Consider the following 25739-nt stretch of genomic DNA (forward strand, 5'->3'; position numbering starts at 1 on the left):
TTTTTCCTCTGGGGTGAGATGGCTTAGGAAGGATGAAATACGGCAATTTATTACACGGTCATTTGGCCTTATTTAGAAATACAATACAAGAAATCCCCGATTGGGCCACAAATTACCACTGGCGTCTGAAGGGGAAATAGAATCATTTCTTCTTTTAAAAAAATGTTAATTCAAATACAGGACTGCAACTTCCCTCTCATTTCTCACAGGTTGCAAACGAACTGATAATAAAATTATCTTCAGATAAATTGATAATTATATTAAACCTCTTCTTCCTGGTGTGGGACCCCCATGGGAACACTGGCTCTGTGTGTATCGACCAATCGGCGCGTTTGAAGAGAAACATACGAGAGCAGGCTACAACAGAGGAGCGCGCATCGCGTAGGGGTGCGCACACAGAAGACGTAGTTGCGACACTGGCGAGGCGAAGGCGCGATACAGCCGAGAGGATGCAGTGAAAAGCCTCAATTTCCCAGCTAATTTACAGCCGGGCAGGGCAGCTATAATAGAAATAACGTCGAAGATGAGTGTGATCCAGGCTGCGCACGACGGCAGGGTGGATGGTGGCAAAGGCAGTCACACTGACAACGCCTGCGGATCCCCACGGCTCCAGCAGTGCGCTCACCCCCCTAACAGCAGCAGCAGCCGGACCAAAGATGCCAGATATCAGCAGCAGCTCCAGCAGCAGAAGCATCATGGTGGGTCGATGCTGAAACAACCATCCTACAACGAACCAGCGGACGTCGTGAGACGGGCGCTGGACTTTAAGAGCCAAGGCACCCAGTGCTACAAGGATAAGAAGTACCGAGAGGCAATCGGCAAGTATCACCGGGCTCTGCTCGAGATTAAAGGGCTGTGCAGGGTTCTGGGGGATCCGGACACAAGCTCCAAGTCACCCTCCTCCCTGCTGCCGACCATCAGCAAGTCCACCACGCTGACGGATGAGCAGAAGGGGGCAATGGAGAACGCAGAGCTGGAGTGTTACAACAGCCTGGCCGGTAAGAGACGTTTCTCGCATACATTTCCCACAGATGGACACAGATTCCACTTATCAGCTGTCTTTTCAGCAGAGGGAAATTCTGGGAATACTCCAGAGCTCATGAATGATTCATTGCCAGTATGAGTCATTCTCAGGCTTACCCCACAATCCGCCTCACTTTCTTTTTAATTATCACTTTGCTTAAATGGTATATTTATTCACCCCTTGGCAAACTTATAATATTTGCTATATGTTTAAGATTTAACCAAAGAATCAGCTGTGTTTTAGTCCCTGACAGGACATATTAGTACTTCAGTAAAATAATACAAGTCTAACATTGGGTCTTGCAGTGTAATCAGGAGTTTCGCCCTCTCTCCCCTCTTTTAATCTCTTTCTAGCTTGCCTTTTGCAAATGGAGCTGGTGAACTATGAACGAGTAAAGGAATATTGCCTGAAAGTGCTTAACAAGGAAGGAAAAAACTTCAAAGCTTTGTACCGATCTGGAGTGGCCTATTACCACCTAGGAGACTTCCAGAAAGCCCTGTACTACCTGAAGGAGTCACACAAGCAGGAACCTTCAGGTAAGGATTGCTGGTTCATGGCAAGGAACATTACACCCCGGAATAATATCTGAAATACACGATACATTATTTATGCAGCTTGCTGACTGTGAAAAACATTTAAGGGTGATGAGATGACTAGTAGAGAAAATAAAATAAAAACAAGTAGGAGTCATCCTTCATCATGCTTCATTGCAATTCAAAATGTGGGTGAGATTCACTATTTCAGTCTGGACCAAATAGAAGATATCTAAATTAGTTGCTCTGAGCATTTAAAGAAATTGAGTTCTGGGACAAGGTAAAAAGACGGCATTAGTGTTGTAGTGGCTCATTAGTGTAGTGGTTTATACATTTGCCCCAAAAACAAAAGATCCCTGGAGGAGACATAAATCCCTTTGGGGTTGTATCAGGAAGGGCATCTGGTGTAAAAAAACAAAACAAAAAACATGCGGAGCTACCTGCTGTGGTGACCCCTGTGAACAAGGGTGTAGCTGGCAGTAGCTTGTGTATCATGTAAAAGTGTTTCACATGAACATGAACAGGTGCACTGCAGAGATATCTGTGGACTTCAATAAATAAATAAAATAAAACAGGTGACTGTTGTGGTATAGAAATGGAATAGAGGGCTGTTGACTGGCACTAAACTGACTTCATGCAAAAATATCAAGCGCATTGCAGATATGACAGTGAAACCACTGAGTGACATGTTTAACATAGTACAGAGTGCTTGAGACAAAGGTAGCTGGACTTCTATTGAGTTCCTGAAGATGTTTCACATCTAAAAGCTGACAGGGTGAACCAGGTATTTGATTAATAATATGAAATTTACAAGATTTTTCTTTTGTATCTGGAGAGTAAAATGATCACTGTGGGCTTTTGGCCTATTTGTGATTCTGTCCCTAGATGTTATTTATAAAATTGGGCAGAAATCTGGTGCCTAAGATACGCACAGTGAATCAGATTTTCTAGTACATCCTTGGCCTTTTGAATGTGGGTGCTTCATTCATGTCACCCAACATTAATCAGAGCTACAGAAAATAACACAGGAAAACTAGTCACGTTAGGTAATATGACAACTTTAGAGGTGTATTTGTTGCTTGAATGGCAGGTGGGAAAACTGTAGATGAAGAGGAGTCTGCAAACAGCCTCCTGCATGTGGTTAATATCTATTTGTTATGTGTATGTTTGTTTATTTATGTACTAAGGTAGTAAGATCATTTACAAAAAACCACTGCAGATACACAAGATCTTCATATGGAGCTTGTTTTGTCTTTGCACTTCCATAAAGCTGTGGTATAAATGACTTCTAGCTGCTTTACTTTAATTCCATGTACTACAGAGTTGTGTTTAAATGGAAGATTTACGACCATATTGATGCATCGTTTCCTGTCTGAGCAGGAAATAAATCAGCCTTTTCCTGCCTTTGTTTTCCAGACACCAATGTCATCCGCTATATTCAGCTGACAGAGATGAAGATTCGGAGAAATGCCCAAAGGGAGAAGAAAGAGGCCACATAAGCATTCGCTGTCCGATGACTTCTCTCTCGTCATAAATTTCAGCCCTACTGTGTGCCACCCAGACCTTAAACACCACAGCTTGGAGGTTTTGGTGTAAAATGATGTTTGCTCGCTTTTGCCTTGCACAGCATCTGGTTGCCAGTTACGTGATTGAATTTCACTGTTGTGTGCTTGAAATGTTTATTTTTTATTTTTATTTTTTTTTAATTGTACAAGGTATTGTGTTTCAAACCTCCAATCATATCTAGTATGAATTTATCCTGAGTATGTTTTACCCATTCCAATCTGATGCACTGCCAGTCCAAACATCGCACATACAGGCCATAACTTGTGATGGAGACAGGAGCAATAAAGGTGAATCCAGCATGTCTGCAGGCGAGTATAACTGTAAATTAGCACCTGCCCTCGCACAAGATGTCTTTTAAATGCCTTGGAGTAAATGAGTAACAACCACCTACACTTCTGTCACCATACTTTGATTTTGAAAGCACTACAAAACTCACTTTTTTATACTCCCAATTATACCTGAAGTAAAGGTGCTAGTCGTAAGTAGGTTTAAAACTCAAAATGCTTGGGCAAGGACATGAAGAGCACATGGTTGCTAACTGCGGTATGAGACATATGAGACATATCACAAAATGTAAATAGGCTACTTTATAAAATCACAAGAAGATATCCTGAAGAGGTGAGCTTTTTGTGTTTATTAATGCCAAAATGAAGCACTTCACTCACAGCATTTACTGTATCTTCAAATACTGTTTACTGTAAAGGTATGGTTGTAATGTGTGTCTATTGATTGCATTATTTTTTGTGGTGCTGCAGCATTGGATTTCTCTTTAGTTTTCCTTTTTTTATTTTCCTAATGAGCTTAACTAAATGAATAGAGAAAACATGATGAAAGCACACGTGTAAATAAATAAATGAAACAACGCTGGGTGGAAAGAGTTGACGTTTTTGTCTTGGTAGTTGACATTGTGAAGCATAATGTTAATTTTCTAGAGGGACAGTATCAGGATGCAGAAAGAGTTAATCAATGCTTTTCATTTCCACCATTTTAGTTGATATGGCTAATTTCTTAGCCCCAGCTTTTAAATCTTTATATATTAAGAGTATTATCATTCACACAGATTGTTTTAACAATACAATAAAGTATAAAACTAACATTTACTCTCTTTTATGGAAAATAAAATTCCTGTGCTAGCTAGTTACTAACTTATTCTATCTGATCTTAGATGCTGGATTTCTGTCTTGTGCTTGTATCAACATTAGTTACATGTGAATCAAACCATTTTAATATATCTGTTTAATGTTTGGCAAAGGGATAGCAGCAATAGCCCATCCTGTAGCATTAGCTGCAACAAGGGACAATGATAGCTTTCCTATTTAAAAAAAAAAAAGGTTTGCAAAACTACAGAAACTGTACTGAAAATGTTTGCATAATCACTTAGGAGAAATATTCAGTCCAACACTCCACATACAAAGATTCTTTAAATACATTTCAAGTTGGTGGCTAATTGGTCACTTGCTAGCAGATGGGTAACAAAGAGTTGAAAACTCGATTTTCTTTCTTCTTTTTCAAAGTTTTAAATTGAGGATTTATAGATATTTTTGGTCAATTTAGACCCTTAGAGGATTGCAGAATCATGTTTCGAACATTATTGGATATTAAGTTACGTTTTCCTTAAGTTGTAATTTAATGCTAATGCTAATATACATAAAACAAACTGCTGCTCAGTAATTTTTCAGCAGCTTGTACTTAATTCTGTCTGTTGCTTGCATCTGAGAAGAATTATGGTTTATAGTATATCTTTTTTAATAGTTTCCACTATTTTCTTAGATTTTTAGAACAGTAAAGTTACTGGTATAGAATAATAAGTTTAAGCTGACACAAAGCTGAGGAGACCCGAAGGCTTGGGCTGCCAGGTTTGTGGGACAAAAGCGCCAGTGGCCACATGGTTGGGGATTATCAGAGTGCATTGGTTTTCATCTGTAATCTGAACATATGCATGAAAGCTTAAATGGTGATTCTAAATTGTCTGTAGGTATACTTGCAACAAACAAAAAAACGTCTATCTCTCTGTTTGCCCTGTGATTAACTGATGATCTGTTCAGGGTGTATCCTGCATATCCCGTTAAAAGCTCCAGCCCTACCAAGAACCTATATCAGAGGTGGGCAATTAATTTTCCCAATGGGCCAAATGAGAAACTGGGACAGTTGTCGAGGGCAACACCAATAAGCTGAACTCAATCCTACTCAGTATTATTTTTATCTTATCGGTGCAGCCCTCCACAACAGTCCCAGTTTCTCATGTGGCCCCTTGGGAAAATTAATCACCCATTCCTGCCCTAGAGGGAAAAGTGATTAAGAAACTGGATGAACATTGTGAGGCATGCACAAAGGAGGCTGCAAAGAGTATTACAGCACATCGGGTGTGTCATCATGAGTAGCATCAGCGTGTATGTGCTGCTCTGTTGTTGGTTTGGTATGTTTTGGGTATAAATTGAACATTTCACATAAAATCTACATTTTTTTTTTTACATGCAAAATAGTTCACTGGGATAAGCAACACAATTTACTCTTGAGCTACTGACTGGCCTAGTGAATACACGCTTGTGTTATCATCATCATGGCCCATAGTCACATAAACAAATGCAGAGCCTTAACAAAGAAATACTGATCCAGTTAAATAGTTTACTATGATTTTACTCAAGTGTGTTCCAGTGCAATACAAATCAGTCATTAACAGTATTGTTCCCAGCATGAGCAACAGTTCAGCTTATTCGTGGTAACGTTTCAGACATGACACCTTAAGTTTGTTTTAACTACTGCCCATAGTTGAAATACTGTGTTTCTACATTGAGCATGAGCACATTCTGAAAAAGCATTCACATACACAAGTACATCGGGTCACACTTAGAATAAAGAGAGCTGAAATATAAGAGGCCACTTAACATTTGGAAATAAAATGAGAGAATCAGGCATTGAGACTGAAGTCAGAGAATATTTCTGTTCATTTTTTTCACATAATTGTTTCTCTATTGTAATGTGGTGGATTTACAGTTAATTAACAGGATTAACCTCTGGCAGAAGCACAGTAAATCATTCCCTAAATATCTTTTATTTTGTTATAAAGTGCCCTGTCCAGGGAATTAAAACAAGTAGAATCTCTGAGGAAAATCCCAGTTTAAATGCATTTAGCACCTATTTATTTCAAAGCTGCTACCTTGTTATTTTTTATTTAATAAAATGACTAAAAATTGTCATCAAATTAATTTTGATATGTAGCTGTGGTCATGAAATCTGTTGAATAGTGCAACATCAGAACAGACCGAGTGTTTATTCGCACAGATACTGAAAACGCTAAGAACATTTATGGAAATCATTAATAAGTGTCAGAAAAAACCCACAAGGCAAATAAAACAAATTATATAAAAATAAATCATCAGATAAATTAATTAATAAATACAATGAAATAAACGCAAATATAAAAATAACCGAGGCTAAACTTCCACATGCCACCAGGGCCTGCTTGAAAGTGAAGTCTTTCATCACTGAGGCTCACATAACCTAAACACCACTTTGCATCCCTCATTACATCATCTTCCTAATCAACAATTTATGAGGCAGACAATTTACATAGTTACAAACACAAAGTTCCCTTTTTAGTTTGGAGAAATGTTTCTCTTCTGGCTGCTCTTGCAGGGTTACACCAAATAGTAGACAGGAGAGGGAATGGTCTCTATTTTGAACCCAAGCGGTAGTGACATTCTTCTTTATGGTCACCATACAGAACTCGAGACGATGTCAGACATTAGTTTACGGAGACCGTTTCTAGACTGTAGGTTGCTAATACAAAGAAGTGCACATATTATACTAGAACATCCCCCATCACTAGGATAATGGAAGTGACTGGTGACAACAGGTGGTCAGTACAAAACAGGAATCCATCTACCATGAGAACAGGAGTGGGTGATATACATGTACAGAGGATTTCACATAACACAATGCTTTTACAGACAAGCAGAGCCAGAGGTTTTTGACAGTGGGAAAACCTGATGCTTTACATTCATGATGCTTTTCAAAAGTGCACTTTATTAAATGCACAATCTTTAACTCAAGCTTAAAATCAAGACAAGTATGTAAAGCTTTATGTAGGTGAAAGCCATTAATGACTTTAGGCTGAAAGAAAAAAATAAATGACACATGAAATCTCTTTCGTCTAATGAATAATCAAGCAGGCTTGGGTCAGATAATATTTTCAAATTCTTTTAAGTTTTTGTTTGAGCAGTTTTGGATGCGAGATTTAAAGATTTGCTGCAACAAATGCCAGAAAGGGAGTGTTTTCACAGTAAATATCTTCCTAGCATTTACTACCACTGTGTAGATGGAGAAAGGTGAATAAATTCCAGATTGCTAACTGACCCAAATTTGTGGTCATCCAAAAGCTAACAGCAAGTAGAGTCTCCATGTTGTGTTGGACCAATGAGGGTCAGGCTGGGTTATGGCCAGAATCCTGGTTTGTAGCGGTAAGGTGACTCTTTGGGAAGACTCGTCTCTGGTCTGCAGAGCGGGATTGTTCCATCTCGAAACTGTCCCTCATCCAGCTGATCCAACAAATTTTCATTCCGGCGTGGGGTGTACGGCGTTGGGGCCTCCATGGGTGTGGGTAGCACTGTTGAGTCTCTCCCGAACTCTACAGTGGGTGGAGTCTCTGTGCTTGAAGTGTGGGCAGGGGAGTCGCCATTACCTAGGGTCTGTCCGTTTCCCCTGGGCCTCGCTTCTGCCCAAAACACATCGGAGCGCGTTCGTGGTGAAGGCCGAGGTCGTGCCACAAAGTCCAAGGTTTTGGGGCGTTCAGGAGGACAGCGACGGCGAGGTGTTGGTGGGAAGACAACATTTGGATCGGGCAGCCGAGGGACCTCTGAACAGTCTTCTTTTAAAACTCTGAAGCCACCTGTTGTAGCAGAATAAAAGTTTGCTAATTGGTTGGCAGAAATTTAGGATATTATTATTAAATATCAGCTATTGGGAAATGATTCTAAACAACATCATCTGATTAAGGATGCTTTACCTACAGACTGTATATAAACGATGGACATAGCAGAAATGCTGTGACTCACTCATCAACTTAGCTTGAACAAGACATTATGAGGTCCGACTGTGAATTCACTTAATCACAGGAAAAGTTTTTACTGAGGTAACAGAGCAATGGCGCAAGTTTTTAGACTTTGCAACAGAAACTCTTTTAGCAGCCACACGTGTCACCCCCTGGTAGCCATTTTTCAGAATGCAGGCAGTATATAGCTGTAATCTAGCATCTCTTTGCAGATTTGTAAGCCACATCCACATTTGTCTTTGGTTTTACCTACTCAGAAAACATTTAATTAAAATAAATATGATTGTTTAAATGTTGTCTTTTCCACACAGAATTTATGTTTTTTTTTTTTCAGCTAATGGCTAATGCAATGATCACAACATAATAATAGCAACATGCTGGTGTTGATGCTTAATTAACACTGTTAATCCTGATTCCCAGGCTTCTGTCTTCCTTACATTTATGTTAGACATCATGGGAACCAGAAAAACAAATCCAATTAGTCCACAAAACATCATCCATCCATTTTCTTCTATTTATGTAGTTCAGACTTGGGGAAGGCTTGGAACTTAACCCAGTTACCATAGGGCAAGAGGCGGGTTACACCCTGGACAGGTTGCCAGTCTGACACAGGGTTAACGTAAAGAGACAGACAACCATTCATGCTTCAGAACTGAAGAAGTTTCTCAGATGAGAGGTGAAACGTCTAAAGAAACTTAAAGAAGTCCAGTCGCTTTTCTTTCCAAGCTCCTTAGATTAATAAGACCTAGATGACTGAGAACCTGCACAGACCATTCATACTCACAGTCACAACATGGCAACACAGTCAACACTTTACCTGTGTTTTCTAATGTTGTTTTTTCCGGTAATGGCTCCAGATTATTAGGTGGGCAGCTCTTCTTGATGGCTCCGTCTGATGGTGTTCGACGGAGGCTGCGTGAGGAACTTGTGGCGCAGGGAACATGTGTGGGTGTGAGCGACTGGCGTGGGTTGCGCTTGAAGCTCTCAAGGTGTGTGTTGACCAGTGGGTTGATTGGAGTTTGGATGGCCTGATGCTGTGAGACATGAGAGGGAAGAGGAGGCTGTGTGGGCGGTGAGGCAGGGCGGCAGACCAACAGCTCCTCGCTGTCAGAGCGCAACAGCGAGCGAGTGGAGTTGCAGTCAGACACTGATGATAAAGACAGCAGTGTGTATGAGGAGGGTAAGCCTCGTTCAGGTAGTGAAGGTGCCGACGGCTTGAGCGGGCTTTCCCGCCGGAATAGTCTGCGCGTCGGGGGGCTTGTGCTTCGCCTCTGGCTCCCCGTTCTGTGGAAAAAGCCCTCCCAGCGTGGTTTGATATGCTCTTCCGGTTGGGCCAACGTTAGCAAGTTGTAGCCCAGCCCGACGGCTGCAAGGAGAGCCCCGCAGCCCAGCAAAACCAGTTCAGAGCGTCTGCTTCCACCTGGGCTCTTCCTGCATGGTGGTGTTCCTGGCACCTGACTGCTGAGGCAGTATTCATCTCCATCACCATCAGCAACGGCAGCAGCAGTGTGGGTCTCCTTATGGAAGGGAATGCAGAGGTAGGACTGACCAGGAGCTGCTCCTGGTTCAGTAGTGAAGCAGCAGTCTTCATTTTCTGAAAAAAAGTACCATGTTTGAACTATAAAACTTATTTAATCGGTTAAACAACATAAACATAAAACTAGTTTCTTTCTTGATATATTGACAGAAACAATAGTGTATGTTTAATAGTGGAAATGACCTGAAGTCTATTGGTATTTCAATTCCATCTTTCTAGATTCAGTTTGCTGAAAGTGCATAATCTTCATACAGCTGCAAACATGCACATCTGTGAGTCTGCCAGGCCAACCACTAAGAACTGCGTGGGAGTGAAATAGCTCACTTCCAGCCAGCCTGCCACCTTTAAGCTACAGCTGTTCCCTCTATTATAATGTGGAGTGTGCATATGTCAGACAAAACAGATCTACTACGCTCTTCCTGCTCACCCATCTCCACAAGGCTTGGCACTCCAGGCACTGCTGGGCTGTGTCTAGGGGATCTGCGGAGGTTTGGGGCACTGCAGGACCGTTGTCGGCTGCCCTCATGGGGAGGCTTCACACTGTGAGCGAGAAAGGGTTTTGTATTCCAAATCATGCCTTTTAACTTTGGAAGCAATTCCAATATTGGAATGCAACAAAAAAGTATAAGCCTTACTCTACAAAACCTCAGCAAAAATACAGTCTCCTCACCTTGCATCAGCGCTATGCTCCCTGTATGGGCCACATCCACGAGTTCTGCCCTTCTTTCTTGACCCCTTCCTCTCACTTTCCTCCTCCTCAGGTTGAAAACAAGTGTTGCGACCCCAACCTGTACAACCTTCCCCCGGCGTGACTGCAAAATGACATATTGCTAAATCTTTAGAAGGAAAATGCAAAATGGGTTTTAAAGAATAGTAACAAATAAAAAAGGAAACTACACGAGCCAATAACAAGTTTGCTCTGCTAAAAGATTTAAATAAGTTATGGAATTTAATAATAAAAAACTGTATTATGCTTACGCTGGATGGCTCTCAGGCGAGGCAACATCGGTGGACTAGTGGGAGGGCTGGAACCACTGCTAAGCAAACTCCTCCGTCGATCATGGGAAGGAGATGCCTGCACAGTGATTTTGTGCTGAAAATCTAAAATATTTAATCAGACTTGCATTAGTTTTTCTAATTGTGTATGCGGTACCTTAGTAAATGCAAATCCAAGACAAAAAAACGATAGACAGTAATATGAATTATAATGCATGAATAGCTGGCAGCAGTAATAGAGAACAATTTTGATTAATCTTTATTTCTACAATGTCTGGACTGATAATTGAGTGCGTATTTTATTAAAATCATTGAAAATTGTCAGAGTTGTACAGCATTATGCACAGATACTGTATAAAAGAGGGACATCATGCATTCATTTTACACATTCACTGATTTGAGTGATTTTTAGAGGTCCCGATTTTCTGATTACAAGCCAGTCTGTTTCATGCACGTGCACATTCACTCTCTAACAACATGTTAGCGTGTGGCTATGACCATTAGTGAGTGCGTCATTGTGAGTGAAGAAGACAGTTTGTTAAAATAGGACTGTAGGGCGGGTTGTTAAATATGAGTCCACTTTTAAAACACGTCTTAAAACCCATTTTTATTCTTTGGCCTTTGACCTCAGTGAGACTTAGTTTCTCTTGTAATAAAATTAGTTATTAACTAACTAATTAAATATTTTTCTTTTATTTGGCTTTTATTATACATATTGTAATTTTGTTATTTAGTTCCAATGTACAGCACTTTGCGTCAGCTGTGGTTATTTTTTAAATAAAGATGATGATGAGGTCCAGGGGCAGAATTGACCTATCAAAGACTCCAATCCGGCACAATGGATGGCATTTGAAATTATGAAGGTGTACACAGATTTACAGTTTTACAGATTTTCTATTAATAAATACACCCTCCCCCCAATTTGCCATCCATACTGCAATCAAGTAGTTTCACTGGTCCATCCCACTAATGATCAAAGTCAGTAGTATGTGGCCCACAATATAAAATGCATTTCACATCCCTGTTGTAGGGGGACCACCACAAAAATATTCATATCAACAAACCTAAATCACCGCCAGCCAGCTGAGCATAAACATTTCAGAGACACTAACAAAGGAAAAGTGGCTAAATTTCAAGCTATCCAGAGCTCAGAGAGCTCAGAGCCAGCCACACGTCAGTAGCCTTGGTATGAGCCTCGGTATGAGCAATGAAAAGACGATAAATTATGGAGACAAGTAAAGAAGTGAAAAGGATTGATGTCCTGCTGTTTGGTGAAATTAAAAACATACAAGAAAGTGAATAAAGTCCCTGTAATTTTTTTTTTATACAAATCTGTCAGAACTGCTTTTGTTTTCAAGATAATATATGTCAAGTAAAGGTAGGTATACCCCAACCCATTTTCTTTTAATTATTTGCAGCATGTTTTCATTTTCAGTTGTTTCAGTGAGAGAAGTTCCTGCAACTTACTCCATTTCAGGGAAAAATTTAAGAATTTCTGTTATTATGAAGAAAGGGACTTACTGGGACATACTGCCTTCACTTGTAGGGCTTGTAAGTGACACCTATCTTTTATATATAGTCTGTGATTACCCATGAGGAAACTATTGCTATTATCTGTCATCTGAGTGTGACGCCACACCCCAGCTATGTTGATTCAAGTGACAAAGTTGAAGACAGCTCGAAGCAATGTCTCAGTGTCATCGCAAGGCCATATAAAAAGCTTTTTATGAGAAAAATTCCAACTAAGAGCAATAAAAGCAGCAATAACCACACATTTGTTAAAGATCTTGTCAGTATGATTTCCTTTATTGATCATGTGACACTGTGCTTGTCATTCTGATGGGAATGAGTTTTTATGAACAAGTGAAAATATAATTAGTAATAATTACAACTATTTGCATAAACAATGGGACAAAACATACAGGCAAAGTCTATAAATTCATTTCAGCTCGCTATAATCAATCAAGGGTGAAAGATTGTATAGTGTAACTATGATTTGTGTTTAAGTATTACATTTTGTTTGCATTACCTGAAGGCAAGCTGATCCTGTTTCCATCCTTGAGTTTAAGGCGGTTGCGGCGGAACTTGCCCTGCCTGCTCTCCACGTGAGGCTTTTCCTGGTAGAGCTGGTGAATGATGATATTGAGCTCTCGCTCCAGGATGTGGATCTCACGTTCAGCTAGTTCCTGCTCCCGCCTCCTCAACGCCTCCTCCTGATACTTCTGCTGCAGTGCCGCTCGGGTCAGCTCCTCCTCCCACGATCGCAGCTCCTGGGAAATCCAAATACAAGAGGTGAATTTAAAAAAACAACAACACTAAAACTTACAGTAAAAACAAAGCTGTATATACAGTGAATGGGAAAAAGAAAAACTCAGGACATCCCAAAACTGGGGTTGTTTTTCAGGAGTTTGGCTCGGCCACTTAGTGCCAATGAAAGGAACTCTTAATGCATCAGCATAACAAAACATTTTGGACAATTTCATGCTTCCAACTTTGTGGCAACAGTTTGGAGATGGCTCATCCCTGTTCAAACATGACTGTGCATCAGTGTACAATGCAAAGTCCTTGAAGACATAAATGAGCACCTTTTGGATGAATTAGAGGGGAGATTGTGAGCCAGGCCTTCTCACCCAACATCAGTGTCTGACCTTACAAATGCACTTTTTCCCCCCTCAAATGACTGTAAATCCTAACCAGCAATTTTCCGAACTACCTGCATCAAAGACCTCTCATCTTTACCTTTTCCTTGGTCCTCAGCTGATCAAACATTTCCTGGATCTCCAGTTTCCAGTCATCTTGGAGAGAGTGGAAGGATTCTGCTGGCATTTCAAAAAAGCCTGACTCCTCAATGGCCGTCAGCTGGTCTAGGATAGCTGTGAACTGTGGCCGAGAGTGAGGGTCTGGGCTCCAGCAGTCTGTGGCACCAGATGAAACACAATCCAAGCAAATTTGCTCTTTAACCGTTTCCAGAAAGTAATAAAATATTCTGTGCAAGTTTGATGCTTGTAAGTTATGGTTCACAGGATCTGAACACACAGGAATCTTGTCGTTAACCATCTCATTTTTAATAAAAAAAGAAAAAAAGAAAAACTGTGGTATGTTTGGGAAAACAAACTGCCATCTGGTTAACATATTTGCTTCTGAATCTCAAATATATATGTGATTCCTTTCATCTAAGCTGAAGGGCAACACTTCACATGAACATTAAATTATGTTCTTTTCTTACCCTCCATAAGACGTGCAAAGGGCTCAGGACAGGTAGACGGGATTGGCAAGGCCATTTTGTTCATCGCCACTCCATAAGCTACTGCCAGACCATCGATACCACGAAATGGGACTTCTCCAGTCAGCAGCTCCCACAACAGCACACCATAACTTTTAGATTTTTTTTAAAAAAGGAAAACATAAAAAACAGTTGCTGAAAAAAAAAACCCCGAAACTGAAAGATTCATGAATTCACTTTGGAAATATAACTAAAAAAAACAAAACAAAACATCAACAGCTTCTCCGGTGCTCTCAGGAGAAAGGAGCTTGATGTACATGCAGAAGTACTAGCACAATATCTGTCAGTGTGCCTCTAAAGCTAAAAGTGTGTATGAATATATGAATGTTAAGTACGATGCTTGCTGAAAGAGACTGTGAGTGTTCACCAAATCCATTTTATTTGAATAAATGTCAAAAAAGATTAGTGTGGCACTGCATTTGTGCACCACTCATGTAAATACCAAGGTGAGATATAAAAAGGTCAAAATGAGAAAATGTCAACAGGACAGAAAAGAAGCTCACAGATCCATGTGACTAATGCTGGAGCTAAATAACCAAGAAATCAAATAAATCAGGAATGCGTGAAGATCAGTGTATGACAGGTTAGTCTTCACAGATTTAAATCAGAAGGACTTGGAAGTAATGACACAAGCTACACTGACTGTCTACACAGTTTATTCACCTATATAGCAATTAAACAGGTCAAAACAAGCCATTGTTCTTAGGAATTACTGTATTTGATCCGTGTTTATGCTACATCAGGGTGGGAAATTGATTAGGAAGAAGAAATAATTCCCCTTTCTTGTCAGCACTCTTGAGAAAAGAGTTACTTTTATAATGCATACTTCTTGGTCTTGGCTCCCACAATTCTCACACTATATGTGATAATGCAAACAAGTTATTAATCCAATAACGTCAGGGAATTGTGAAAATTAACCATTTTTAAAGTCTATTTATTCATTCATTCATTCCTTTAAGTGGTTTCCCAACCAGGGTGACAGAAGGGTTGAGTCTATCCCAGTTTTCATTAGGCGAGAGGTGGGAGACAGCCTGGACAGTACATCACAGGGCTAACACAGACAGACAGACAGCTGTCCACACCTAATTTAAAAATAACTTTTTATCCTGACATGTTTGTGTGGGAGGAAGCCGGAACACCCAGAGAAAACGCATGCATCCACAGGGAGATCAAGCAAAATCAACACAGAAACACCCCAGGTGACCAGCAGGCTCAAAGCTGACGGTGCTAAACCCACCACCAATACGCTTCCCACACTGAAATGACATACCCAAATTAGACATTCAAAGTGGAACAATTGTCATCTCATTTACATACACTGATGCTTGAGTTGGTGTGACTTGGCTTCAGACCGCTCTTGGCTCTGTATGATATCTCAGAGTGGGGATATCCTCTTTACTGTTACTTCAGGAGTACAGCTCTGGCTGAGAGCACAGACTACCCACCCACCCACTGTGTAACCCTTCTGTTAATGAAGGGCAGCCAATCAGAAGAAAGCTGGTTTAAAGGGTTTGTGAAGGAAGCTAAAAAGGCCTATTTCAGATGCACGAACTGAGAGGATTCACCAAAGGACAGCACAAACGATAAATTTAAATTACTTTGACCTGTAAATCATGCAGAGTTACTCGAGCAGAGCTTAAGAATAAAAGCATGGAGATGGAAATGAGGATATAAGGCTAAATCATGATATCTAAATTCTCCAAATAAACAGGGCATTGTTATGTATTTTATTAAATATTCTGCTGATTATTTCCAGACAAATATTCCTTCCACTGATATCTTCAGGTTGCTTATTTAGTATGACCATTGATCCAGACACCCAATGATACACCACTGGAGACAAATTATCATGTATTAGAAGCTAAAACCACCACATGCTTGACAGTCTTGCTTAAAACATGACTGCAAAGTAATTCTTTTTTAAATCATCTAATCAACTAGATGACTGGCCTTTTCAACTTTCAGCATAATAAATAACACTGAAATGAACGTATCAGATCTCTGCTCTCACACTAAATATGGAAATGAAAACACATGAGCTAAGTATGTGCAGTATATCTTAGCAGTTATGAGTGTGAGGGTTGCAGGTGTTACTTTGTACAAATTTCTGTAAATCAGATATGTGATTACAAATATATTTTAAAAATTGATCTTTTTGCTTCCTGACTATCCGTTGGTATGTCAGCTTGCATAAAATATCACAGTGCATAAAGCTACGGTTACATGCACTGCATTTGTGTACCCTTCTCATAAAACTCAACATAATGTTCTTGTTCCCATGTGTCAGTCTGTGCTTTGTCACTATGGCAACTGCTGCCCGGGCTGAACTTTTTTCTAGTGCGTGGTGTTTTAACTGTTTCAGACCAGTTCCACAACATGATGCATTCTGTTTTTTTCCTGCAAACACACCCTCCCCTGCCCACCTCCAAACGTCGCTACCCTTGGAGAATGTAGATGAGCGGATGACTTCGGGAGCCATCCAGGCGTAGGTGCCGGCAGCACTCATCTTGGTTGTGCGGTGCCACTCTCGAGCCAGTCCAAAGTCTGTGATCTTCAGAGTCTTGTTGCTGAGATCTTCCATCTCAACCCTCTCAAGGATAAGGACTGGACAGGGTGGCAATGTAGGAGGGGGAAGTGATGAGGGAATTTTAATTGCATGATGGGGAAGAGGTTGGAGGATGTGGGAAGGGGAGGTATACGTGCAGATTGGTGGGAGGATTGACGTAAAAATAAAAGGTTTCAGCAATCGCCATCAGAAATGTTTAAATGTTGGGGAAGGCAGCAGCAGGAGTCCCATGATAAAACACAATGCATGTGGAAACGCAAAGAAATTGGACATGTAATGATTGAACAAAACAGGGTGCGGTTGGTGGGAGGCCATGATGAAAGGATTGGAAGGATAAAAGCGGAGAAGAGAAAAGGAGAGAACAAACAGAGAAACCAAGAAATGGTGAGCTACTACAGTAAAGCAGAGATGAAATCCACCACCCTTGATCAGTGACAATGTTCTCATTGTGTATTTTAACAGCACAAACCTCAAACAAACACTGATAATATGCTTAAACTACACAAATACCCTGCTGCGACACACCCATTTTCACCATTAGGCATTAAAAAAGAACCCAATCTCAACATGCGCAAGCCAAACAGGACTCCTCCTAACCACATGCTCCTTCTCCCCCATTCAGCTCTGCATTGCCAGACCATCTGCTGTGGCCGTGCCCAGTGGAGGGTGTGTCTGCAGGCTGTGGTGCACATCAAGAACCCCCTTCATCTGGTGCTCATGTGGCTCTAATGCTAGACGGGCAGTTTTCAAAGAAACTGAAACCAAACACATGGCTAAAGTAACTCCTGATAGGGAACTACAACATGAAACAAACACAGCCGATTCCCCTGGAGGCCAAAAATGCTCCTCTCACTGTAATGCACAGTGCTTTAGATAAGAGCATCTACCAAATGGCTATGAAGGAGAGGCCAGAGAGGCCAGAGAGGCAGTGGAAACTGTACAGATATAAAAATGGCATATTGCCGAGTGGGATAGAATGAAAAGCAAAGCTATGTGTCATTAAAGCAAGAGTTGCAGTTAAGCTGGTTGTAAAATTAAGAGTTTCAGGTCAGCAAACGATGGAATATAAGGTTAAAATAGGATGTGGTGGATTAATAAAACTGTTTTTTAAAATATGGGTCAAGTTTTGACCATGTTTTGTAGAAACAGTCATACCAAGTACACTTCACGCTAGAAGAGAAGCTTGAGGATGGCCAAAAACACTAAGTCTCTGGAGACCAAGAATGTGCAATAGTTCAAGGAACTCCCAACTTTCTTTGTAAACAGAGTTATGCAGCTCTAGACCAGACAGTTATCTGGCCAACACTGCAAGTATGACTGAAAATGAGACTTCCACATAGATCAGTTCCTGTGTTACAAAAAGAAATCTTAACTTTTCTGCCTTTTTGGGGGATTAGTTGCATGATGCTGCCTTCAAACCCTTCATTACCATAGCAGTGTGTGACTAGGCAGTGTCTCACTTCTCACTTCTTTAATCACTATAATTAATTTGTCTGGAAGTTAAAGAGACCTACTTTATAGAATAAAATGGGGAATTTTTCATTAGGGAATTTCCTAAACTAAACTCAGATACATGTACCTAAATATGCCCTAATTTCTGTTTAATTTACTATGCATAAAAAAGTTCTACAGACAACATATCTAATGTTGAAACTGAGAATAACTGTCTTTATTTTAAGTAAGTGTTCATTCTGAATCTAATAGAAATAATGTTGATGATGAGCATCTTTACTGTTGAATTGTATCATACTTAATCCTGAAGAAAGTGAAGAACCTGATCCTTTTTTGAAAAAGGATTTCAGTTGCTCAACTGCAGTTTAAAGCTGCAGTTACATGATATCTACTGAGAGTTCTTGTGTCGTCAAACCCAACTTAACACTAGAGCCTTGAAATCTTATCAGAATTCTAATGAAATCATTTGGTTTGTTGCTGGATTCCTGGTGATGCAAATTTATATTTAAAACGGTCAGGGTTGATTTAAATGAGTGAAACCAATGTTTGCATATGAACCAGAAAGCATTTTTTTTTCAACAGCTAAGGAACCCCTTTGTTGTATTTTTTGTTTAATAATGTATCCCTTTTTTTCAGTGATGCACAGGTGTGGGCTGTAAACCAGTTAGCCTTGCACCTGGAGCCATGATCTCCCGAAATGTGCAGAATATGTTTTTGCATTGTCTTCCTGGAATAAGCAAAGGCCTCCCCTGGAGATGTCATCTTGATGGCAGCATACAGTCATTGCATAAAGAAAGTACACCGACATTAACTTCTACAGTTACACTTATTTATTTACCACTTATTATTTCTGAATGTTACATAGTGGTTTTTCAAAAGGACAATATCTGGTTCTTAGCAGCTTTACTAAGCCAAAATGCAAACTGTGAAAAACTCAGTACACCCTTACTGCTTCCAGTAAGTAGCAGCCAGTTATGCTAATCAAATATAGCATGTGTGATCTCCCCTATAAAAGCAGAAGTTTTGGCAGCATTCAAGTATATGTCAATGCAATTCCAAGGAGGAGAGATACCGGGAATGACCTTAAAGAAGCAATTGTTGCTGCCCATTAGTCTGTGAAGGCTAATGAGACCATTTGCAAACAATTTGAGATTCATCGTTCTGCAGTGAGAAAGATTCACAACTGAAAAACATTCAAGAGATTTGCCAGTCTTCCCAGGAATGTATGTCCCAGGAAATTCAGCCCAAGGTCAGACAGTGCCATGCTCAGAGAATCCAGTGTCAGACTCTAGCATTTAACATGCTAACCAAGCTTGTCAAGTTCATGGTAATGCAAACAGAAAAAGAATGAATGAAGTTTGGCTTTAAGTTTTTCCAGCAGAAAGCTCTTGTCTCTAAAAAGAATGTGGCTATCATTAGCATTGTATCATAGCTACAGTAAGCTGTGCTGCAATGGAATAATGTCCTTTGGACAAACGAGACCAAAGTGGAGATGTTTGGCCATCATGTATAGCGCCAGTTTGGGAAAAACCAGGCACAGCATTGGCACAAGCACCTCATACCAACTGCAGAGCACTGTGACAGGTTGTTTTTTCCTGCCACAGGACCTGAGCACCTTGAAGTCATTGAGTCGGCCATGAACACCTCTGTTTACCGAAGTATTTGAGAGTCAAATGTGAGGCTGAAGCTTGGCTGAAAGTGGGTCATGCAACCTGACAAGCACAGGAGCAAATTTACAACAGAATGGCTGAAAAAGACAAAAATCAAGGTGTCACAGTGGTCGGTTCAGAGTCCAGACCTCAACCGGACTAAAATGCTGTGCTAGGACCATCAGAGTGCCGTGCATAAATGAAGGCTTGCAAACCTCAATAAACTGAAGCATTGTTCTAAAAAAATGAGTAGACCAAAATTTCTCCCCAAAAATGTGAGATAATGATAAAGTCAAATGGAAAGTGATTACTTTATGCTAATATTACTGAAGGTGTTTCTACACGCTTTTGACTCATGGACCATACTTAGTTTAAACACACTGCATCTGCATTTTTGGCTCAGTTTTTGTTAAATAAATAATGTAATATGTTGACATATATCATGTGCATCTGAAGTTATATTTACTTCATTTTAAGACCTGCTAAAGACCAGATATTTTTGTTTTGTCCTGATATGTGAAATCTTGGAAATGCCAGAGGGTGTACTTTATTTTTAAATGACTGTGGGTTTCTGATAGCAAGCTCAAATTTTGATTTGTTAGACAAAAGGACAATTTTCCATTCAGCTCAGTACATCTTAAATGACCTCAGGTCCAGAGCAGCTGTTTGTGTAGAAACAGTGTAGAATATATACAAAATATAACTGAGCATTATAGTATAGGCCTTTAGGCATTCACTCAGAAACCACAGCACTGAAAGGTGAACAGTTTGATTGTTAAGAATCAAATTAAGAATTAAAGAATCAGATTAAGGAATCGCCAAGGTTTTTACAATTCATGCCAACAGTGATATGAGTCAGCAGTGGAATCATTACAGAATTTTTACCTGGGAGCCAGAAGACTGCTGCCAATCAATTATTTTTCAGAGTTCTCCTGTGCATCTAGAGAGTTCTTCAAATTCTGAAGTCCTCCATGTTCTATAGATAATGAACTCCCCTGAATCTTTTTTTTTTTTTAACAAAAGAAATATTATTCTTTCACTGTCAAACTATATGACCACTCTGTCTTTTGCAGACTGATGCCCCCCCCCCCTTACAACTAATAAAAAAATGTAGAATCTGTGGGATGTTGGTTTGGTGCTTAAATTCAGTCCTGTAGCAGTCCTAGTATCAAGGTCAATGGCTTCATGTGTTGTTTTTGTAGTAGTTTCAACTTAAATATAGGGCTTGAAATAGTTTTATTTACATTTTAGATAGTATCTTAACTTTTTGGAAGGATTTTGCAGTCTCTAAAGAAAAACAGATATTCTTTCATGTTATGTATGTCTTCGCTAGGTAAACTAAATTTTGAGTCACAAGAAACAAAGGAGGGGGAAAAAATAATCACTGGCATAACTCTGAAATAGCTAAATGACAACTGCTGTGTCCTGCAGTGCTCCTGTACCATGATGAGGACATGGGTTTTCCCCTAATTTCCCAGGATGGTAACCAGTTAGACTGACTTTAACGCTTTAAAGCACCCTATTGAAGTGCGTTGTCTGAGCTGATCACTGCAGCACAAGCCAATGGCAGGGAAGAGGCTTGGGCTATGTATTGTCAGAGCCTCCAATAGGCAGTCTGGGACAGAGCATTGGGCAAATCCTCACTAATAGGCTTGGGATTTAGGGGATCCAGTTGAGTAAAATGCAAGATTACAACTGCTCCATAAACACACATGAAAACTCCTTTTCCTCTCTACTCTCATTCCTGAAGTGAATACAAGCAGTGCAGGTCACAGAATGAGCATTTCAAAATTCATTTCATGTGGTACTTGAATAGTGCATCAGCAGAGCTATTATTGTCCCAGAAAGACTGTAATATGATATATCTTTGGGTGAGGGCTGTTTGGAGGTGTTAAGCACCAGTGATTAATATCAGTGACAAAGTCATGTCAGTCTTTGCAATCGTGGCATTGCTGGGTGTAGATAGTAACCTTCTTGGCCTGTATTTTGTTTGGCATTTACATTCCTTATTGTATCTCAATACTGAAAACCAATGCTATCGACTTAAATAAAAGTCCATTTCAGCATATTTCATGTTTTGCCCACACATATGGCAAGACATATGATGGATCAAAGACCTTTATTGCTTTGAATGCTATAACTTATGCATGAAAGACATCAAAGGCACAGACAGTTGTTCAATTAATTGAATATTTCACAATAAAATAGTAAGCCATGTCTCTAAGAACAAAGCCAGATACTATTTTTTTTAACATTTTCTCTTCAGGAAACCTATTTTTTCAGATCAGACAAACAATATGAAAATTGGCCTTTTTTCACCATTTTTCAGCATTGGTTCTTAAACTTGGTAATAAAAAGCAAAGTGAGGTGACTCTTACTGTTGCTGGACTTGAGATCCCGGTGAATAATGGGGACAATAGCCTGGCAGTGGAGGTAGTGCATGCCTCGGGCAATCTGCACAGCCCAGTCAACCAGAGTACACGGAGGGATGCGTTTCCCAGCTAGAGCCCGGTTGAGAGGGCCTCCTCGGGCATACTCCATTATCAGGCACAGGTTAGGCTCCCGCAGACACACTCCCAGCAAACCCATAATGTTGGGATGGCTGAGCATGGCAAAGAGCTTGGCCTCCTGGCGAACGCTCTCCATGGTCTGCTCCAAATCTTCATCGGGGTCCCGTCGTGCTGCCTTCACCGCCACCTCTGCACCCCGCCACATTGCACGGTAGACTTTTCCAAAACCACCAACCCCGATAATTTCTTCCAAGGTGAGCTCTGAGAAATCAATCTCAAGAACTGAGAAACAAAGAAGACACATATGAGACAAACATAAACATCAGCTAAGTGTATTTGTACTTACAGCCATCCAGTGACATTAGAAGTCAGGGTCAACCTGTCTGCAGCCTTTAGGATTTCCCCATTTTGCTTTTCAACAAGGTACATGCTTGCTAGCAAGGATCTTAAAAACAGGTCACTGAGTTGAAGGAGGCCTTCTTAGAGCTCTAAGCCACCCTGCTGCCCCAAATTCAGAAACTATCCCTCTTGCTGTTACACAAGGATAAGCATCTGTCCTAAAATCTGGCTAGAATGTCTGGAGAAGGAATAAATGCAGGTTATACAGAAAAGAAGGTCTATGTGCTGATGTGAACAGACTAAGTGTTTGAGGCTGTACGTGCTCATGTTGTAGAGTCCTAACAGTAAGCAGACTGACCTTGATGAATATTTCAGGTGTGTGAAAGTAGGCCAGCTGCCTCAGTATGAAGACATGAAAGCCAACAAAGACTGAGACAGCTGCTAACAAAGACAGCTGAGGTGGTTTGGTCTGCCCAAATAGCATGTGATAATTTGTGTTTTATTACCTTAAAACACCTGCATATGCTCACATGCAGATTTGTAGTCATCAGTCAAAAAACAGTGGCTTTGTACCTGTGTTCGGAGCATCTTTATTGCTTAAAGGCCAATAAGAAGGAAGAGTATCTTCAATTAGGGCTTCACAGTTTAGTACACATAGCTACTTGTAATTATGCTCAGTGTATCTTTCTGAGGCCTTGGCTCTACATTTCCCTCCAGAAGTTACTTTTATTTTTCCCTAAGAGAAGAATTTTAGATTTCTTTCTCTCTTGCACCTGCACAAAATTGGTGCAACACCTCTGGACACTTAAAAAATTTTTTTGAAGCACATAACATCTTTCAAATTTCATCTAAGAACATCTACAGGATTCCAGTTCTGTAACAGGCTTCCTGCCTTGTATCCTGCATACTTTGTGCGTTGTAATTTGAGAACTGAGGTGGGGTGCATCACTGTTTGTTTGACAGGCCGTGTGATGAATAGCGGTCCTGAAGCTGTAAGGATGCTTGGGGCAGCCTGTTTCTAGGCCAACAGGAGTGCACTGCGCCTACCATGACACAGCACTCTACGTGGTTTTCCGCTGGCTTCCCCCCTCTGACAAAAGATAGGAGAAAAGACTGCAGCCCTGTGCTCCTTTTCAGTGATAGCACATTGATTTCATTAGCAGAAGTATGAAGCACAATGGGATACTCACGGTGCAAAGGAGGCACGGGGTACTGCTGTTCTGAAGTGGCCCGTATTTCCTCCGGAATGCCGGTGCCTTTGCTGACATAATTAGACGGGAAGATGCCTACCCGGTCTGCTATCATACCGGTCCACCATCCCTCATCTCCTGACACCAGGGAGTCCTTGGACAGGACTTCCACCAGATCCCCCTTCCGAAGGCTGAGCTCGTCGTCCGCAGTCGCTTCATAGTCGAACACGGCCGTCCAGAAGCCCGGCGCGGCTGGTCCCGTATCCGGCGCGGCGCTGATGCCATTTGCCGGTGTGGGCCAGCGAAAGATATCTTCCTCTGCGTCTTCCGTTGAAGAAACGCACGCCTTAGGACTACTACTGTCCAAAGCGGGTTTGAAGACATCCATGGACGCGATCCATAGGGACTACCTGGATCACTGCAGGCGCATCCACCTGGCGCGGCTGGCTGGAGGCTCGGTGCGCCCTGCTTCTACAACACACACACACACGGAGCTAAGTAGCGGCTAATCCGGCACACAAACACTGCAGGAAACCACCATCCTGCTGCATCGCACGCCCCTCAGTCTCAGCTGGCTGCTATCAAACATGCAGCTCCTGCCTGGTTATTTTCAATGCACAATCCTACACCCAATCATCGCTGCAACTTCTCGGACGCAGTGGTCTTTATTCTAAGCCAATTGTGCCAGCGTGGGAATCATCCCCGGCGTCCTATTGGTGCACAGGCACGTCAACAACACTTTATTTCCCACCCTTGTCCCAAGACAGTGTCCTTTTATTTAGTCGTTTGCCTTCAGAAAACCAAACAAACCAGAACAAAATACTCAAGTTAGGGTTAAATTCCATGCACAATTTCCTGAAATACAAAACAAACAAACAACAACCCCAAAACAAAAAGTAAACAGACAACATAACAACCCTCACTATTTTAGTAATGCGATTAAAGAATGAGTGTATATAGATAGCTGAAATCCAATCAGCTGGCATTCTGCAACCCACTTTTATATTGATTTAATTAATTCCAGCCTATTTGCAAAAACTATAACTATTCTTAAATGTTATATCTTAGAAAGTCTCCATAGTGGAAATGCAATAAAAGTGATCTACTTGTTTTCTCAGCCTGAATGGAAACCACGAGTGAACAAAAGAAAACAAGTGTGTATCGCTTCAGTCCACTTCCTGACACGTTTTATAAGAAGCTGCTTGCAGTTTTAGTTTGCACCCTGTATTTGCACGGATGCAACATGGATGTAAGTAAATAATGTGAGAACATGATGATTGACATGATGGAAGCCCAACACCCAGACATAAGAAAAAACATGGAAAATACAAACAGCACTATTCAGTTTCGATTTTTTTTTTTTTTTTTTGCTTAACATGTCAAAAGCAGGTTAAAATTAACCTGTAAGAATGATAAAGTCAAAAGCATGAGGCTAAAACTTAAAATCTGACCTCACTAAAAAAAACAATATGAGTTAATAGCTGGAAAGGTTAAAGAATAAAAAATTATATATTATATTGTTAAAAATTCATCTGCATCCTTTTTTCCTCCTTTTGCACAAAAGAGCTTCCATATTTTGATATAGCTGGAAAACAATATTACGCAAGCTTATTAGACAATTGCTCTTTCTAACAGGCTTATTTTTATTAAGCAGCAGATAAAGACTTCATTTATTTTGTGAGTGGGAAAGAAAATGATGGATTTATTAACTAAGAATGATACAAAGAAAAGAGAAGAAAAGAAAAGGGAAAAAAGAGTTTTAGATTCTCAAGGAGGCTTTGATTTAATGTCCCCCCCCCCCCCCCCCCCCCAAAAAAAAACAAAAAAAACCCCAACCAAAAAGACAGAGTAATATACAGACATTAACAGTAATCCTTGTTAGAAGTTGCTTCTTATCTGCTTATGGTTGTGTTTCCTCAGTGCTGACTTTAAGAAGTGTCAAATATAAATTTGGAAGATTCTGAGGTTTAGAAAAATGCTAACAAAGCAGTTCCTCTGCTGCCGGCTCTTGGTTTCTTTAACAGCATCAGGATAAACATTAAAC

At 40.6% G+C, this 25739-nt stretch overlaps 2 protein-coding genes across 2 annotated transcripts; one reads left to right on the forward strand and one right to left on the reverse strand.

Moving 5' to 3' along the window:
- The first annotated feature begins 363 nt into the window (after positions 1–363).
- LOC134645259 (tetratricopeptide repeat protein 9A) lies at positions 364–4098 on the forward strand. Its single transcript, XM_063498636.1, has 3 exons — positions 364–998; positions 1378–1560; positions 2974–4098. The coding sequence occupies exons 1-3, from the start codon at positions 524–526 to the stop codon at positions 3054–3056; spliced, it is 741 nt and encodes a 246-aa protein (XP_063354706.1). The 5' UTR covers positions 364–523; the 3' UTR covers positions 3057–4098.
- Positions 4099–5734: 1636 nt separating this feature from the next.
- map3k9 (mitogen-activated protein kinase kinase kinase 9) lies at positions 5735–24349 on the reverse strand. Its single transcript, XM_063498176.1, has 11 exons — positions 23696–24349; positions 22035–22448; positions 16413–16593; positions 13933–14081; positions 13446–13621; positions 12736–12976; positions 10689–10811; positions 10381–10522; positions 10138–10250; positions 8991–9767; positions 5735–8011 (listed from the first exon to the last, which is right to left on the reverse strand). The coding sequence occupies exons 1-11, from the start codon at positions 24081–24083 to the stop codon at positions 7557–7559; spliced, it is 3159 nt and encodes a 1052-aa protein (XP_063354246.1). The 5' UTR covers positions 24084–24349; the 3' UTR covers positions 5735–7556.
- Positions 24350–25739: the final 1390 nt, after the last annotated feature.

This window comes from Pelmatolapia mariae, linkage group LG16_19 (genome assembly GCF_036321145.2).
Source record: "Pelmatolapia mariae isolate MD_Pm_ZW linkage group LG16_19, Pm_UMD_F_2, whole genome shotgun sequence".
In the NCBI taxonomy this organism is placed as follows: Eukaryota; Metazoa; Chordata; class Actinopteri; order Cichliformes; family Cichlidae; genus Pelmatolapia; species Pelmatolapia mariae.